This window comes from Xiphophorus maculatus, chromosome 4 (genome assembly GCF_002775205.1).
Source record: "Xiphophorus maculatus strain JP 163 A chromosome 4, X_maculatus-5.0-male, whole genome shotgun sequence".
Classification (NCBI taxonomy): domain Eukaryota; kingdom Metazoa; phylum Chordata; class Actinopteri; order Cyprinodontiformes; family Poeciliidae; genus Xiphophorus; species Xiphophorus maculatus.
Genome location: NC_036446.1, coordinates 30,124,900 through 30,141,542, shown reverse-complemented (window position 1 = coordinate 30,141,542; position 16,643 = coordinate 30,124,900). Strand labels below are relative to the sequence as shown.

The window sequence follows — 16,643 nt, the reverse complement described above, 5'->3', positions numbered from 1 at the left end:
TCACAGGGAGATGAAGTGCAACAGCCACAACGTCGTCTGTTCATCCGCTGCACTTAAATATCTTTAGGAAACGGAGGAGGAGAAGAGGAGAGTAAAGCTGTTCAGGTTGTTGTTTCGTTTTTGTTTTTTTTTAAGTGATCAAACCTTTCCGGCTCCAATGCGCTTCATCAGCTGTGCTCGCATAAAAGCAACTGAGTCACCCCTGCAACCTGCTAAGCAGTTTTTAATGCAAGTCTTATGCATAATGTATGAATATTGCTAGAATCTGTTTTTCTTCCCCCAAACAGGTCTGGGCTTTTAGTCAAATCAGCAATCTTTCCTTTCGCAATCTGCAGAGTGCCGAGCGCTGCTGGACAGAAACGGAGGCAGCTGAGCGCCATTCCACTGGAAAACTAAAACCGGCTTTAAGCAGAACAGAATTATATACATCTGTAGAAATATCAATGAACACATTCAGACCTGAAAGGGCAGGTTAATATCTATGACTGGGACTAGACAGGCAGCAGAGATGTGAACCAGCATGCACTTCCATCAACTGTGCCTCTTTTTCATGAATGTTTAGTGTTATACAAGGTTCTAATATTATATTTTTTAAGAAATCAATCTACTCTTTCAGTCAGTTTTATGGAACTAACTTCCATTTTTTTCTTGTTTTTATTTTCTGTGACTGCAGTTGGTGAAATATAAAAGGCTATTTAAGCCGAATCTCACTGGAAACTAAGGAAAGAATGGGAAATGCAAAAAAAACCAAAACAAAAAAAAAAGAAAAACAAGCTAGTGAATCAAAGCAAACAGAAAAGCAGGGAAAAAGGACATATGAGGGCTGTATTAGATTGTCTGCTTGTTTTTCAGAGTAACAATATGTCAGATTGTTATATGAGAAAAAACCTCAATCGGCGTACGTCTGCAGGATAAACATAACATGTGGTTGATAAATGGCACATTCAAAAAAGCTTTTGTTCACATTTATATGCAAATAAGAAAACAACATGTGTTTTTGTCACTGTGCCAGCTTCCGAAAAGTTTTTACTTGGAGTCTTTTGTTTCCGTAACTTTCAGAGCAAAGGTTGAGGCATTAAAAAAACAAAACATGAGATCTAAAAATCTCCTTTCCACTAAAATGCAGAGGCTGTAATGAGGTTGAACACTTCTGACCGCAGAACAAAATGAACAGAAACCCTGATCTGTGAAATACATTAAATACCAACAGTTTTTCCCCAACATGGCTGTAAAAGTAGGAACAGTATAAAGTGTAATACGACTGATTAACTGATTAATCAAAATTAATTGGAATTGAAAAAACTTGGCTTATTGCATCAAATATGATAAAATGGTGGTTAATCATAGTAATTGTTTACAAAGCAAGGTTTCCCCCAGAAAACCTGGTGGTTGGACGCGCAGCAGTCATTCATCCAGCAGCCTACTGTGTTTTTGAGTTAAAAAATGTTTAAGGTTGACAGGAAATATGAAAATATCATTTGATAATTATGTGTTATTGGAAGATTGGAAGATTCATATCTGAATATCAACTAAAAAGCCTTTAAAAAAAAGCAAACATTTAAGAAAAACTTAAGTAAGTAAGCAGTGCTAAGCCTGGTGGCCCGCCAGGCTTATGATACACCTTCTAAAGCTTCTAATTAAACAGATAAATGCTTAATTATTGACTTGTAATTGTCAATAATATAAACTATTATAATTTGGATCAATTTTTGTAAATCTTGGACAAAATTGTTTATCTATTTTGTAACAGAAAATGTTGTGTAATGTCAATAGAAAAACTGTAAAAAGCCACACAGAAAATGGAGGTAAACAGTAAATATAATAAGAAATATTCACTATTTCAAAGATCTTAATGGATAATCTAATATAAAACATGCTGGCACTGGTGATATGGAAGAAAAATAATAAGAAGGGGTGTTTACATGGATTCAAGGAGCCGTAAATGTGCCTTCAAAGCTGATGATGTTAGTTTTATCTCTCCAGTTCAGTTTGTCTGGAGCAGAAAAGCTGCATCCCTGCAACTGGTCGGAGGCGGGGGCGGTCAGTGGAGGAAAACTATAAACTCCCTGGACCTGTAAGCAGAGTGTCCATTGCGCCGGCATAAAGGCTAAATGTGACAGAAAAGCACACGGTCTGGAGTCGGCGATAAGTGCGATAGCAGAGCGTGGTTTATAATAAATGTTCCGCTTTGAGGCGCTGGGGGAGCTTGGTTTGGTTTTGGACGGCTGAGAGTCAGCTGGGAAATCAAGATTGATAAGGGTCATTAATAAGAAAGAGGAAAGCTGGTGCACAAGCATTCCCACATAGGAGTAGCAGACTTGATGCAACACGCACTCACACAGCTACAGATGCTCTGCGCAGCATGGATCATACAGCTGACACGTCAGTAAATCCATTCAACAAGCTCAGCTTGAAAACAGAACCCATTTTGAGTAGAAAGTTGCTGATGAGACTTTGCCCGCTTTCTGGTTCCTTGTAAGGTGCAACCTGCCAATTCCAAGTCTGTTTAAATCTTGTTTTTTTCTTCTTTATTTTAAAGAATGTAACTCCAACCAAACGCTGGAGGCTCTTTGATAGGAGCAGAACTCTGGACATATGGAGTTAAGTCCAACATTACCAACAGCTACACACTAAAGCAAACGTCTGACATTTAAAGGTTTTTTTACAAACTCAAGACGCAGTTCAGTAAAGCATGCACTGTCTGTTGAAAGCAATAAATGATGTGACTTCTTGATTTCAATACATTTAACCAATTTTATATAGTATTGATGGTAACACTTTATTTGACGGGGTGTGCATTAGACTGACATGACACTGTCATAAACATAACACCTATCATGAACATGAAGGAGTCTTTATGAATGTTTATGACTGTTGTCATTCAGTAAATCAGTGGTTCCCAACTATTTTCTGGGTCCCTCTATGGATTACAATAAAATCCCCCCCAAAAAGGAAAAAAAAAAAAATCAACTGGGCACACACATCGTTCAACCAGACATAAACCTACACACACATTTTGTTTTCAAACTCCACTGAAGTTTATTTCACACTTCAGGTTGCAACAAAACAAACTACAAACCATCTTTACAGGGAAACACTTTTGTGTAACAGTTTGTTTTTTTTTCCCATTCATCCATACCGCTTCCTGCGCCCCCCTGCAATGGCACTGTGCCACCCCAAGGGGGCGCGCCCCACACTTTGGGAACCACTGCAGTAAATAATGACACTTTTATTCCGAAGTCGTACTAAAAGTTGCACTTAAAGTCTATTAAAATTGCCAACTTTACATTATTTGGTAAATAATAGCATTTTTAATACACTATTTGCTGAATGACACTTCATGACAAGTCAAACATTCATAAAGACTCTTTCGTGTTTATGACAATATTATGCCAGTCTTATGCACACCCCTTCAAATAAAGTGTTACTGTGTTGATTGATTCATTCATTTATTTTATTTCAAACAATTAAAAATGCAAAACAAGAAAACAAAACAAAGTGCCCTAAAACTAATAGGTAAAGGTAGAAAACCTATTCTTACTACCTCTTTTTAATAATGTATAACAATAGTTTAGAACTACAAGAACGTATTGTTTATTTATTTGACACAATTCAGTTTACATTAACTGCTAGTAAAACACGTCATAGCTCAGCTCCACACCTGCATCACACCTGTTTATAACCAAGTCTGGACTTGAGCTGATATAGTTTATGTTGTAAAGTTTATTTTATTTTATCTGGCCCCAAATTCACAGAGAATTCATAGAACTCATCATTTCCACCTAAAAAAAATGTATACACTTGGTATTGCATCAGTTTTCCCCAATTACACCTTTTAGTACATTCCACATACCTTTGTTATCTTTATTATTATTTTTTCTAATAATTTTGTATAATAATAATCCTTCTCATGATATTAGTTGAACTATTTTTGTATTTTCTGTATCTCTGTTTTCTTCCGTCTTTCTACTTTTTCACATATTGTCTACATATTTGGTTCTTTTTCTGACAGGCATTTAGCAGCCATTGACCCTTCAGTCGTCGATCAGAGCCAATCAAGGCAAAATTGACCGATTCTGCTTCCTGGCTGACGGATTGGTCCAAAAACGTTCTCTTTTTCGCAGCAGTTCAAAAAAACCAAACAGGAGCTTCTGCAGTAAAACCTACAGCGACGCATAACGATCTTAGGAACCCTCTAAACTACTGAGGGATTTAATGGCCAGATAAGCTAATCCTGGGTACCGTCCAACTGTTGACAAGAACGAGAGGAAAAAAATATCTTTACTTCTAATCCATTGACAGGTCTAATGAATGACTCTGTTTTTCTGCCTTACAAAGCAAGAAAAAAAAAAGTGCAATAATGGATTTAGCAAAAGAGCGGGCGGGAGAGACCAAACCGGGATCAACTGCGACCATCGATCACAGTGTGTGCAAACATAAAGTATCTGCTGAAACAGACCCGGCCGTTCAGACAGAGCCCCGTCTCGAATTCAGAAGTAGTGCGTTTCATTTTTACTCAGTCAGGAAAAAAATATGAGCAATGAGTTTGAAATTCAAATACCTGATTCCCAAACAGGTTGAATCCATTGATGGCCTCCAGAGCAGCTTTAGCGAGACCCACGGAGCTGGAATGAGAAGAAACACCAAAAATTAACCACATTATGACCACAATGAAGGTTATTAGCTGAAACAGTAAACTTCATATTACAGTGTTTGATACTGTAATGTTGTTTCTGTCTGTGAATTATCCCATCAGCTTTCATAAGACTCTGCCCAATTCAAATCGTGATCATACAGATCTGGCAGGCCTTAATAAAGCTGAAGGCTCTTGAGGCTGCAGTCTGGTGTAAATAATGCCTCTCTTCAGGAAAAAACCCTAAAAATCATAAATAAAGAATATTGGAGTGGATTTCACAGTGACTGACGGCTGTGATTGCAATGCAGATAAAAAGCAAATCCATTTCGCTGCTGCGTCTCCATTTCTACCCAGTGGAGACGGGCACCAGAAAGAAAATTAGATGGGAGATCTGGAGGAAAAGCGAAGACGACTTCTGATGTCGCTGCAGACGCTTCAACCAAGCAGTGGAAGTAAAACATTACAGGTGGGTTAAATGCAAAGTCAAAACTTTCTTTAAACAAAGAGAGTTTAAAAATCCTCTTCAAATTGTTTTTCAGGACCATTTGAAAGTGACCATCATTGCTGTGTAAACCATCATAGCGTGTTTTCACACATGATAGTCCGGCAGACATGGTTTGATTGGGAATCAAAATTGCATTTTCACTGCACTGTGTCAAACAAATCAAATACCTCGGAGCAACCCGTTCACCCCATCGTCTGTGGTGGCGCTGCAACAACAACCGTTGAAGGAAGCAACACAAAAAACCTCAGAAGAAGACACTGAGCACATCTTCCTCCTTCACAAAATGTGAATAAAATTGAAGTGGCGTCAGACTTTAGCGGTCGTAGGATTTCTCTTGCAAGTGACAGATGCGTGTTTGTTTTGGTTGAGTTCACCCAGAATTCCTTGCTGTATCTTCCAGTTCCTGCTTTTGGCGCCGTCTCCGGTCCACTCGGCATTCAGAAGGGAATTCGAGCCGCGCCAGAGTTCCCCCTCAACCGAACCGAAAACCTGGTGTTCAGGTGGACCGTAATTTGTGTTTTTGATCCGTACCAGAGTGCGATTGCACATTCACACCTCCCAAAACAAACCGGACTTACAACGCAAAAAACTGGAGTTGATTTAACACCACCACGGAAAAATATCTCCTTCTGCTCAGATTACCTCCACATTGTTTTACTACAGCAAAACAAAATCTCAAGTCCTTTTGAATTCTGCTTCCAGCGAACCGAAACGCTGACACAAGCTCATCTATTCAAAGTTTGTTAAAAAAAACCCCAACATGCTTCATTTTGGGAAGGGGAAGCCACCAGCTTTCCCAGCAAGAACTTTCTTGGCTTATTACAAGTTGGTGGAAGCTTTACTGGGGAACAGAGCCGCCTGCTGCAGCTTTCAGAACGCAAGATGAAAGCTGAGCCGTCACGTTCACAGAGCAACACAAATATAATCGGCTCAAAAATGGGGAAACGTTTCACGTTTAAAGAAATAAAGCCAGTCACGACGTCTTCAAACACCTCAAACAACAGTTCTCATATCATAGCCGCTATACCTGTTTGCAGTGCGAAAACACAGATGAAAGTAGTATCAGGGTTTAATCGAAAAGTGAAAAGAAATTAGAAAGTGCCTTTAGAAACAGTTTACATGTGCATAACAAAGCCAAGAAAAGCTTTGGTCTGCCAGTAATACAAGCATTTGGCACAATGAAGAACTACAAATTGTACACTAGAGGAGCAAATTCACACTCTATAATCATTTTCATACTTTCAAACTTGAAATATAATTTCTCAATACATTACAGAATAAATATTTATACAAATACTAAAGCTAGAGGTCAAACTCGTCATCTCGCCTTACATATTGAAGAATGTGTAATGTCGGTCTAAAGGTGGGGAAATGAAGGGAATCTCGACACATTCTCATCCTGAGTAGAGCTTGTGCATTGGGATCAATGGTGTGGAATTTACAGCGTTCTGTTGGGTTTAGGTGGGATATGTTAATGTCCTTGTTGATTTCTAATACTTAATGATCAACTGACCATCTAAAAAAATGTATGCCAATTCTCTTAGTGCTGTACACATGGCACTGTGAGAGCCATGAGTGGCAGCCTGGCTTATCTGCTAATCATATTGTGAATGCTTCACTTTCATATTCACACAAAGGCAATGCCCTGACAGTTATTTTCCTATGGCACTGAAGGAACAGGGAGATGCTGAACAGTCTGCGCCAGATTACATCTGACTCATTAAAACCTGAAACAATGCTGGTGGGATTAGATATGCTTCTTTCAGTCAAATTTATCTTCAATCTTAAATCTATTTAATAGATCGGACGTGACGATAAAATGTTCTCCAGAGGCAAAAGTTAGTCATTTGTTATGTACAAATAAATCCTCTCCCCAATGCAAACAGGCTTTCTAGTTCATCTCTATTTAACCCACAAACAGAGCGAAAAGGACTTCTCCCTTACGCAGATCTAGTTTACATAAAACTGCTTTAAAACAAGTCAGCCTCGTTGTTTACCATTTACACACAGCACATGAATTGCTATTACACAGCTACATGTAGAAACTCGCTCGCTAATTGTGAAAATCAAAAGCGTAGCAACAAGAAGCACAAGACACATTGGATTAGTTATCTCCCCCCGCAGGATATCTTGGCAAGCTGCTGCCAATAGTGTTGGATTGTCAGAGGGAAAGAAGAAGAAGGAAAAACATGCTTCCAGGAGATAAGCCATGGCAGAAATTGAGGATCTTTATCAAGGCGCTGATAGAGGAGAGGGAGGCCAGCTCGACCTTGGATGATAAGTTAGTTAGAAGCAGGTAACAAAAGCTCCCTGCAGCGGGTCAGAACAGAGCTGCTGCTGCTCAGACATGTGGGCTTAACGACCAGCGTTCAGATTGTTGAACTCTTTACTGTGCAGTTTTTCTTGATGGAGATTACTTGCCTATTTCTGATTGTTGCTTTGTTGCCCATTACAACAAATAGCCATAAAGGGAGATAAAGATCTGCGTTGGGGTTTCTCGCAATTCTTAAAGCTGCAGGAGGTCACTTTTACAACTTTGTTTTTTTTTTACGCATTTGTTGAAACTGTCACTATGTCGTGACAGTATGAAAATTTATAAATTCATAAATAAATAAATCAAGGTCTTCTGTTTTCTCCAGTGCTAAATAAAAACAACCAGTCAGAACCAGGAGGCGGGTCTTAGTGCTGTCAATGACTCTGTGTGGCGTTGTTTCCGCTTCCTCTCTTCGTTCCGACGCTGCAGCTAGCACAGCCTCTTAAAAATGCTAACGCTAGGTAGGTGGATAAACAGTTTTCCTGTAATGGTAAGTTGGTTTTCCACCATTAGCACATTTACATAAGGATGATTGACAGCGCTACGCCCCTCCTCTCTGTATTTATGATTGTGCGTTAACATCAACCTTCCAATGGGAAATTAGCTGCCTGGCTAATATCTCATGTATTTACATGTAAATGTTCATGAATACATTTATTTAAAATGTCTCATTTAAAAAAACAAAAAACTTGCAAAGTGGATTAGAAGAAAAGGACGCTCGTTTCGTGTGGCATCTTCACAGCCAGTTTCAGCTTAAAACCTGGGATGCCGTTTCTCCAAATGCTGGGAAACTTGATGGCAACAGAGATACACTGCATGATATCTGCATGAGGGGTGGAAAACAGGTATAAAACACTTCAAAAGTCATTTCAGATTCAGCTCCATTCCTCATCATGGCTGTAAACCGTCTGACTGAGGAGATCATGTTGAGAAGCAGCAGCTTTTATTTCTACATCAGACTGTGGTGCATGAAGAGAACTGGATCAAACACAGATGAAGGGGGCGGGACTAAAGTTCAGGAATCACTTAGAGAACTTCTGTTTAGTTTGGTACTTAAAATATATATATATATGTTTTTTATTTATTTATATAAAAACATGTATAATTTTTTGTAATAAAACTTAAGTTTGGATTTTGTTTTGATTTGAAATACGTTTACATCAAATGACTCAAAACAGAAGTATGATCAGGATTTTTCAGATTTATTTGAGCAAACATTGGGTAATAATAGAGGTTTTATTTCCCAGAGTGGTGTATTACAGCAAGTGCAATATGTGATTCTACAGCTTTTTGGTAGAGGTGAGCAATGCTGCATATTTTAAAATCGATTCGATAATAAAGTAAATACAGGTCCAGTATCACCAATACTGATGCTGATATTGATTATTTAAGTTTGACATGTGATCAAACTTCTGAGCTTAGGTGTTTCTGTGGTCTTTCCATTTAAATATATTGTGTTAAAATCAGGGACGGCATTTAGATATATAGGTGTCTACAAGATACATTACATAACATCAACATGATAGACAGAAACAATAGAAAATGTACATATGTGTCCATTTTTCCCTTAAAGTACAAAAATTTATAATTTCAGAACAAATCCAAACTAAATATTTTTGAGATAAAGTTGAGAAACAAAAAATAAATTCAATAATCTAAAACTTAAGTTTTGATCAGATACTGATACTAACGTGATATTGATATTATCAATATTTTGAATCACTCTGCCCTCCTCTACTTTGTCAGACTTCCATAGATTGAGGTCTGCAGACTGATACCTACATAAACGGATCCAACACACAGACACACGCTGAGTCCATTTTGTTTTCATCCCTTTGCCTTTAGAACGTCTGTGATTATTTGGAATGATTATTTTATTCTAATAAATTCCAGAGAAACACGGTTTTGTGTTGGAAAATAATAGTTTGACAGGCACAATAAGAACAATTATAACAAACCCTTGGTATAGAAAACAGATATTTGTCCTAGATGTTTCAACATGTTATAGGATTTATTATTTTTTTTTTATTCCAGAACATCTTCATGCGCCTTTTGTTCCGGACCGACTGACCTGGAATGCAGCTCTGTGCTGCCGTTGTTGTATTTGCTGCCTCGCTCCCACATGCCGTAGTCGGGCACCCTGTAGGCTCTCTCCACACAGAACACCAGATTCTGGATGAAGGAAACCTGAGAGGCAAAAACAGAAACATCGAAACATCCAAAAGCAGAAAGGCTTGGGACACAGGGAGCAAACACAACACACACAACACACGATCACACACACCGAGAGAGCCGGAGCTGGTGGTCGTAAACATGTTCCCAAATGGGAAAAAAAAAAGCAATTGCAGCACATGATTTATGCTGCACCCACACATTGATACAAACACACAGGACACAGAGATACAACAATACACGATTGTACAATACCGAATGACCTTCTTTATTGATTTGGGAAGATGAAGGATGTAAGGCTGATTACTAAGGTTACCGAAGAGCAGGAGAAAACTGATTTCTCATCAGCACTCAAGGTGAAACTCTCCCTGCAGCTACAGACAAGGTCTCAACTAACTCATAAAGTGTGCCATTAATATATGTGAAGGCACCTACAAAAAAACAAAAAAAAACAAGGAGCTTACAACAAAATGTTCACTTGTTGCGATATTTGAATTCATTAAAACCATAAAGTAGCATTTAGAACTCGAAAAGATGCACCGATCAGGCTTTTCCTTTGAAAACGAGTTCAATATTTGATACAAACCCAGATTTGTCTGGATATTTATCCTGCAGATCAACAATCGGAAACATTGCCTGATTTCGATCTCTTGCCAATTTATTGGTGATTTATTACTAAACTACTACCGAATGTAGCCTTCGACTTTTCTTGCACGCGTCATGGAAAGACACTGCTACGACCTGTGAGTTCTCAAAACCTTGACTTCTAGATGCAAGACGTTGGGGGGGAAAAAGAAAAGTGCGAAGACTTTCTGGTCTTGCATCATTAAAAAGACCTGAACGCAGCTGTGCTTTCATGTGTACCTGAGTGACGGGAGGTTTAATCTGAAATGGCACAGTGAGGAAAAAAAAAGAAAGAATGAGTAAAAGAGAAAGATGGAGGGGAAAAAAAAAGAGCCTGCGCAGGTTTTAAATAGGCCAGTTTGAGAAGGAGGCCAGGCAGGAAGAATGAGAAAGGTGTTTGCTGCGTCTTTTATGACTTGAATGATTAACGAGAGCAACTCTTCAGTATCTTAATGGTATCTTAATGAATGTTACTGCCCACTGGCCAAAACAAGCCGCTCTGTCTTACTGATGCCAGCCAGATTACTAATCCTGCTTCTGTTTTGGGACGGAGTTTGTGAACACGGGATACATGTGGAAAGCTAAGTACTTTCTACTTTTACCCAAACATCCGCAGCCGATGAGCTTTTTTCACATTTGGCAAATCACAACCAGAAACTTTCATCAATTTATACAAGAAAGATCAACACAAAATGATAGTTTTTAAAATCTAAAATGGGGAGTGGATTTAATCCCCCACTCAGACTCCATTGTAGTCAATAATAATAGAAGCAATTTCACACTATTACATAACCCAGGCCTTCTAGGGCATTTCTATAAAAACATTGTTAAAGGGTTAATAGAGGAGCCATGTTGTGATGTCTTCCCGAACGAGAAGCTTTAGAAAGAGCAGGAGTTTTTAAAGAGACAGAGGCCCAGTTTAGTGAAGTACCATTATGAAGTCAAATTTCTTTTGTTTGATATGCATGCAGCATTTGTATAACAAATGAAGTTAAGATAGTTTATTGATTGTGCTGTGAAATGTGCCTGGAAAGCACAATAATGATTGCTTTATGATGCAAAAGTGCGAAACCTTCCCCCTGACCTGCCTGCTGTATTAACCTTCATGATGCAGTTTGTTCACTAAGCTTTTCTAGCAAAACTCGGCGGCCTTCACAGATTAAATTAGACATGTGCACTCCATTTAATAATTAGGGGATTTTTGACTCACCTAATTCCACAGAATTTATTAAAGGGTACCAGAGGCAGACAGAATGCAAATACACACCATATAATGCATTATTTTGCGTTGGGCCAGTTGAACACCAGACTTGTGAAGTGCAAAACAAGCAAAAGAAAAAAGATAAAGAAGGAGATTGTGATGCATGCAAGGCAATGAGTCGCAGCATTTCATGCATCATGAGACTGAAAATGACATCTGGCAGAAGGTTGATGGTGAATCTTTCCTTCAAGAGACGTGCGCAGCCTTTCTTTGCAATCGCAAGGAAATAAAAAAAGAGAAAAGAAAACACTGCAATGCAGCTTCCAGGCTCGGCCTGGAGGAAGCCCACAGACTTCACAAGCAGTGACAGCTTACAACAGGCTAATAAATACGGCACTAATGTGATTAGTCTGAATGAAATACATTTCAAACAGCTTTCAGTGGGAGCAGCAATCACAAAAGCTCCTGCTCAGTGGTTCTGATGTTTGCTAATACGGGGTTTGGGGCGCAGGCCGCTTCGGTTTGAATTATGCAATTTGGTAAGCGCTGTCTAACTAGGCAGAAAAAGCTGCTGCACAGCCGCGACTGCCCTCATAAACATAAAACATTGCATTGTTAATTTGTTTTGTCAGTGGTAAGAAATGGAGAAAAACGGGAGGTTACCAAGGTGATATACGTGTGCGTTTGGGCGTCTAAACAAAGTGCAGGCAGTATGCATTAATTGCTCAGCGGAATAATATTTGACCGCATTTCTGCTTTCTTCAGATGAGCTCAATTTAGTAAACAAATGGATTTCTCTACCAGGGGCACAAATTTCACTGCTCCGTAGCAGTAAGTAAAGCTGTGAATGAGTTGGCTGTTAAGCTAACTGAATTAATGATGTTCTTGTTGCTCCTAGAGGCCACACAATAAAAAATAAAAAATAAAGGTACGCTGTGGAAACCTAACGAGCGACTAGGTCTGTTTTTTGTTTTATTAAGAGCTGAAGATAAAAAAATACCCCATGCTGGACAGATAAATCAATGTACAGGAAGAGACAGATTTTAGGTAATAAAGGCACAAATCACTCAAATAAAATGTGAACAGATCATTTCCCAGGAGGACATTTAGACTTCCATACGGAGATCATCCAAATGGTTTTTTCCTGGTGAAGTTAACTAAGCGTTTCAGAGACTATAAATGCAAGAACTCCTATGAAAGAGAGATATTCCCCCCTCCGATTCTGCTTTTATGTCGGATCTGTGGCATCTGCTTTGAGCTTAGTTCAAATAAGCCCAAATTTGGAGGCCTACAGTTTCTATCAGATACTTTTAAAGGGGCAGTGATGTGTGTTATCCAGCCACATTGTGCTGTAAAATAGCTAATTTTTATGTTAACTGCAGTTGCTAAAACAATGCTATATACATATATCAAATGTGACAGAAAATACATTTTACTTTGTAATTTAATGCCTTGAAATTGGGCCTCTGTCTCTTTAAAAACTCCTGCTCTTTCTGGAACTCCGCCTTCAGGAAGTCATCACAACATGGCTCCTCTATTAACTTTTTGACAATGTCAAAGGGTTAGAGTTTCACTGAGAAGCAGCTCCTATGATGAGCTCAGCAGATGTGCAGTTCCACCAGGTGTTTGCTAATTGCTCTGGCTAGTCTGAAGGAGCCGAGTGGGAGAGTCACAGGGGGAGCAGTCCTCCCCCTGTGACTCTGTTTCTAATGAGGGAATAACATTATGACATAAAGCAAAGCCCAACAAAGGTCGCTTTTACATAATACTGCCCCTTTAAAATCTCAGTGGGAGGTAATATTTTGTACAGACGTAGAAAACAAATTTTTTTTAATATCGAGAACGATTTGATTTCCAGAGGGAAATTAAAACTACTGTAATTGTAGCTCATATGATAAAAGTTGGAAGTGATTCTTTGTATTTAAATGTAGATAAAAGAAATTAAAGCAGGACTCTTTAATGGACCTCTACAATTAGAACAGCACTTGTGTGACTTGAGATTGACACAACTGGCTAAAGACAGTCATGATGTTAACATTTTTATGCCTTAGTTTTGTTACACGGTGCCTTTTCTTTACAGTTTTAAACTAAAACTGCTTCAGCTGTCTGCTTTACTATGGCTGACGATACTTGACTTACAGTCGCCTTAATTTGTGACAGCTCTCTTTATTTAATTTGCTTGATAAGTGGATACAGTAGTTGATAGTCGGTTGCAACCTCTTCATGTGTAATAAATAGCAAATGTTCTAAAACATCTGTTGTGCTTCATCGCTCTGCTATTACAAATGCAGAAATAATTTGTTCTATAATTATCCATTTTACTTGACTGGTGTCTTGTTTCATAATGTGTATATATAACGTTTGAATAGCTTAGATTAGTGTGCAGTGATTTCTAAAGCTTCGTCAGGTGTCAATTTATGTAATCATATTTTTTAGATTCATAATGAAGAACATTTGAAAGCACATTTTCAAATTCCATTAAAATTGATATGTAAATGTGAACATGTCTTTTTAAGTAAATCAAGCAGAGAAGTTCACTGGATGGAAAACAAACCTAAAGGAAGAAATTTATTACTACTGAATGTGTAATTACTTAACCACATGCTTATAAAATGTTTGGACCAGCTTCTAATTGCTTCCAAAATGGCACAAGTGTAAAATGTCTATGTTTTTTTTTATTTTTGTGCTTTCTGGTGTCTTGTTTACCTCATCGGTGTTGTAAATGATCTGGAGACCGGAGCAGATCATCTCCACCAGGTACAGCAGGAACAGAGAAACCGCATCGATCTGCAGCGACGACAGAAAAGGTTGGGAGTGAAGCAATGTTAGAGAAACGACCGTCATTTCCGCTACGCCGCATGCTACTCTCAAATTCAGTTCAGCCAAAAACCGTTGCATACTGCAAAAAAAAAAAAAACAAGACATGTCTTTTATGTTAGCTAGAAGAAGTGACACCGAGACATCATCAATAATAAAGTGAAAGAAAAAAACAACAGCAAAGGACTTAATGTGAAAAGCAAATCCTTCACTTCTATACGCCCTTGTTGATTTTTCAGCGTCTTTGTCGCAGCACGGTGACTTTGCAGCCTTATTTTGATTTTCAATTTCTGGCTCTCTCGCTTGTATTGGACTCGCTTCACTGGAAGTACAGACTCCATCCAAATGCAGCGCACCAAATTGACCTCTTTCAATACCATTGACAGAAGAATAAACTGTCTGAGCCCCAGTTTAAAGCACATTCGCCTTTCATACAGAGAGAGAGAGAGAGAAAGGCTGCAGGACTAATACTTGATAATGTGTCATTTATTTGCTCATTTATTCACACCGTTTTATCTTTAACAAGGTTTACTCATCCTAACATCCTAACTTGATCTGAAAGTGACTTTCCCCCCACACCCTATATCGCCATTAATCTGAATATTCAGATTGTAGTAAAAAAAATAAGATAAGCCGTCTCGTTTCTACAGCTGGCTGTTTGCTGACTCACCTGTAGGTGGTGATAGTCGCCGTAGGTGTAAACCTCGTCGCCGGTGTCCACGTTGAAGACGGAGTGGAGACACTTGGAGGGGCTGGGGTCATTTTTAAACTCCTCCACCTGACAGAGAGACGAACACAGGCGGAGGTGGGTGAGATAAGACGGGTGAAGATGGTGCAGAGGGAGATAAAGGCAGAGATTTCTTTCGTTGCTTTTGATTTCGACACGGTAACAACTTTGAAAAGGTGAGGAAGAAACCGTCCACAGGAAGACAGAGAAGGCAAATATATGGTGCCTTACAAAAGCATTCTCGAACCTTTCCTCATCCTCAAACTTTCCGCATTTCTTCACATTACAACCACAAAATGTGCTGGGTTTTATGTCACAACAAGTAGTGTATATTTAAAAGTGGAAATAAATTGATAGTTTCCAATTTATTTGATTACAATAGCCATCAAGAGGTGTTGTGTTCACCTCATTTTTAACCTCCTAAATAAAATCAACAGCAATTAACTGCTTTTAGAAGAAATAAAAAAATTTTTAATGGATCTTTGGTTCTAGTGGCTTTTGATTGTAAGTTGACAGGAAGGTGGGTTGTGACAGAATAGTTAGATGTGTAGCAAAGGTCATCGTGTCGGGATTTGAACCAGTGCCTGCCGCGTCACTTTACCCCATAAACATAGTTTACATTTCTGTGATTTGATGTCAGTGAAAATCCATATTTTCCTGTAATTAGAGAACTTTAGAGAACAAAGTTTTCTTTATTGCTGTTCCTTTGTAATCAAAGGAACAGCAATAAAAGCAGGTTTAGGTTATAAAACTAAATGAAAAGTTTTGAATGTGTCACCCAGCTCTGCTCAGTCATCTGGAAATGCAAAGAGTATGGAACGACTGCAAACCTAAACTGCAAACCTTGAAGGAACCATGGTAACTGTGGAGGATCGAAAAGGTTACATATGTGGGAAAACTATCACCAGATATCACCTTGAACACACCGTTCCCAAAGCAACGCATGGTGGTAGCAGAATCATGTTCTGGGAGGTTGATTGGAGACATAACCAGAAAAAGAGACTGGGCTAAGAAAAACTACAGCAAAAGGTCGATCTGTAGGCATACAAAGCTTGTAGACAAATAAAAAAATAAGACATCTATCTGCAGCAAGAGGCGGTTTCACTAAGTGCTGAGTCAGGGGGACTGAATGCACAGGCACACCGTCCAGGAAACTGAATACTTTTGTTGAAATCTCATTGGAATACATTACAGCTAGTGATTTTGATGTGATCAAATGTAAAATGAATACTTCTGCAAACCACAGTGCGGTCCTGGAACCTGTCACCGTTTGTTGCCGGCGCTTTAAGTCTTAAATCACATCCGGCGATGCAGCAGAAGCGGCTCTAACTGTGCCAGTGACACATATTGAACATAATCTTTTATTTCCGAGTGAACATGCTCGTCCCATGAGGAACGACCGTAAAGGGATGCTGTGTGGGGCGGACTGCATCCTGCTCTGTGGCAGATAAGGGTCACATTCAGGTCACTCAGTCTGTGACATGGTTTGTAATAAGCCCTCCACGGTTTCTTGGCTACGTTGTTTTGTTCGGTGGCTTGTTGGTGGCTTTGTGCTTGTTTGCTGCATCGACTCAGCTCCATGCTAAATAACAGCTGTGCTGCCAGTCCTGTCATGCAGTTATAAATAATTGGCCTTTTGTCCCATCT

The 16,643-nt window shown here is 38.9% G+C and overlaps 1 protein-coding gene across 3 annotated transcripts in view; it reads right to left on the bottom strand.

Annotated features, from left to right (window-relative positions):
• The window catches only part of phkb (phosphorylase kinase regulatory subunit beta), a 107,108-nt gene that overhangs the window by 64,697 nt on the left and 25,768 nt on the right, over positions 1-16,643 (bottom strand). For all 3 annotated transcript variants that reach the window (XM_023332822.1, XM_023332821.1, XM_023332820.1), the window contains 4 exons: positions 14,940-15,047; positions 14,159-14,239; positions 9,527-9,642; positions 4,562-4,625 (listed from right to left, as the gene is read on the bottom strand). In XM_023332822.1, the coding sequence (XP_023188590.1) occupies positions 4,562-4,625; positions 9,527-9,642; positions 14,159-14,239; positions 14,940-15,047 (369 nt within the window). The remainder of the gene's footprint in view (positions 1-4,561; positions 4,626-9,526; positions 9,643-14,158; positions 14,240-14,939; positions 15,048-16,643) is intronic.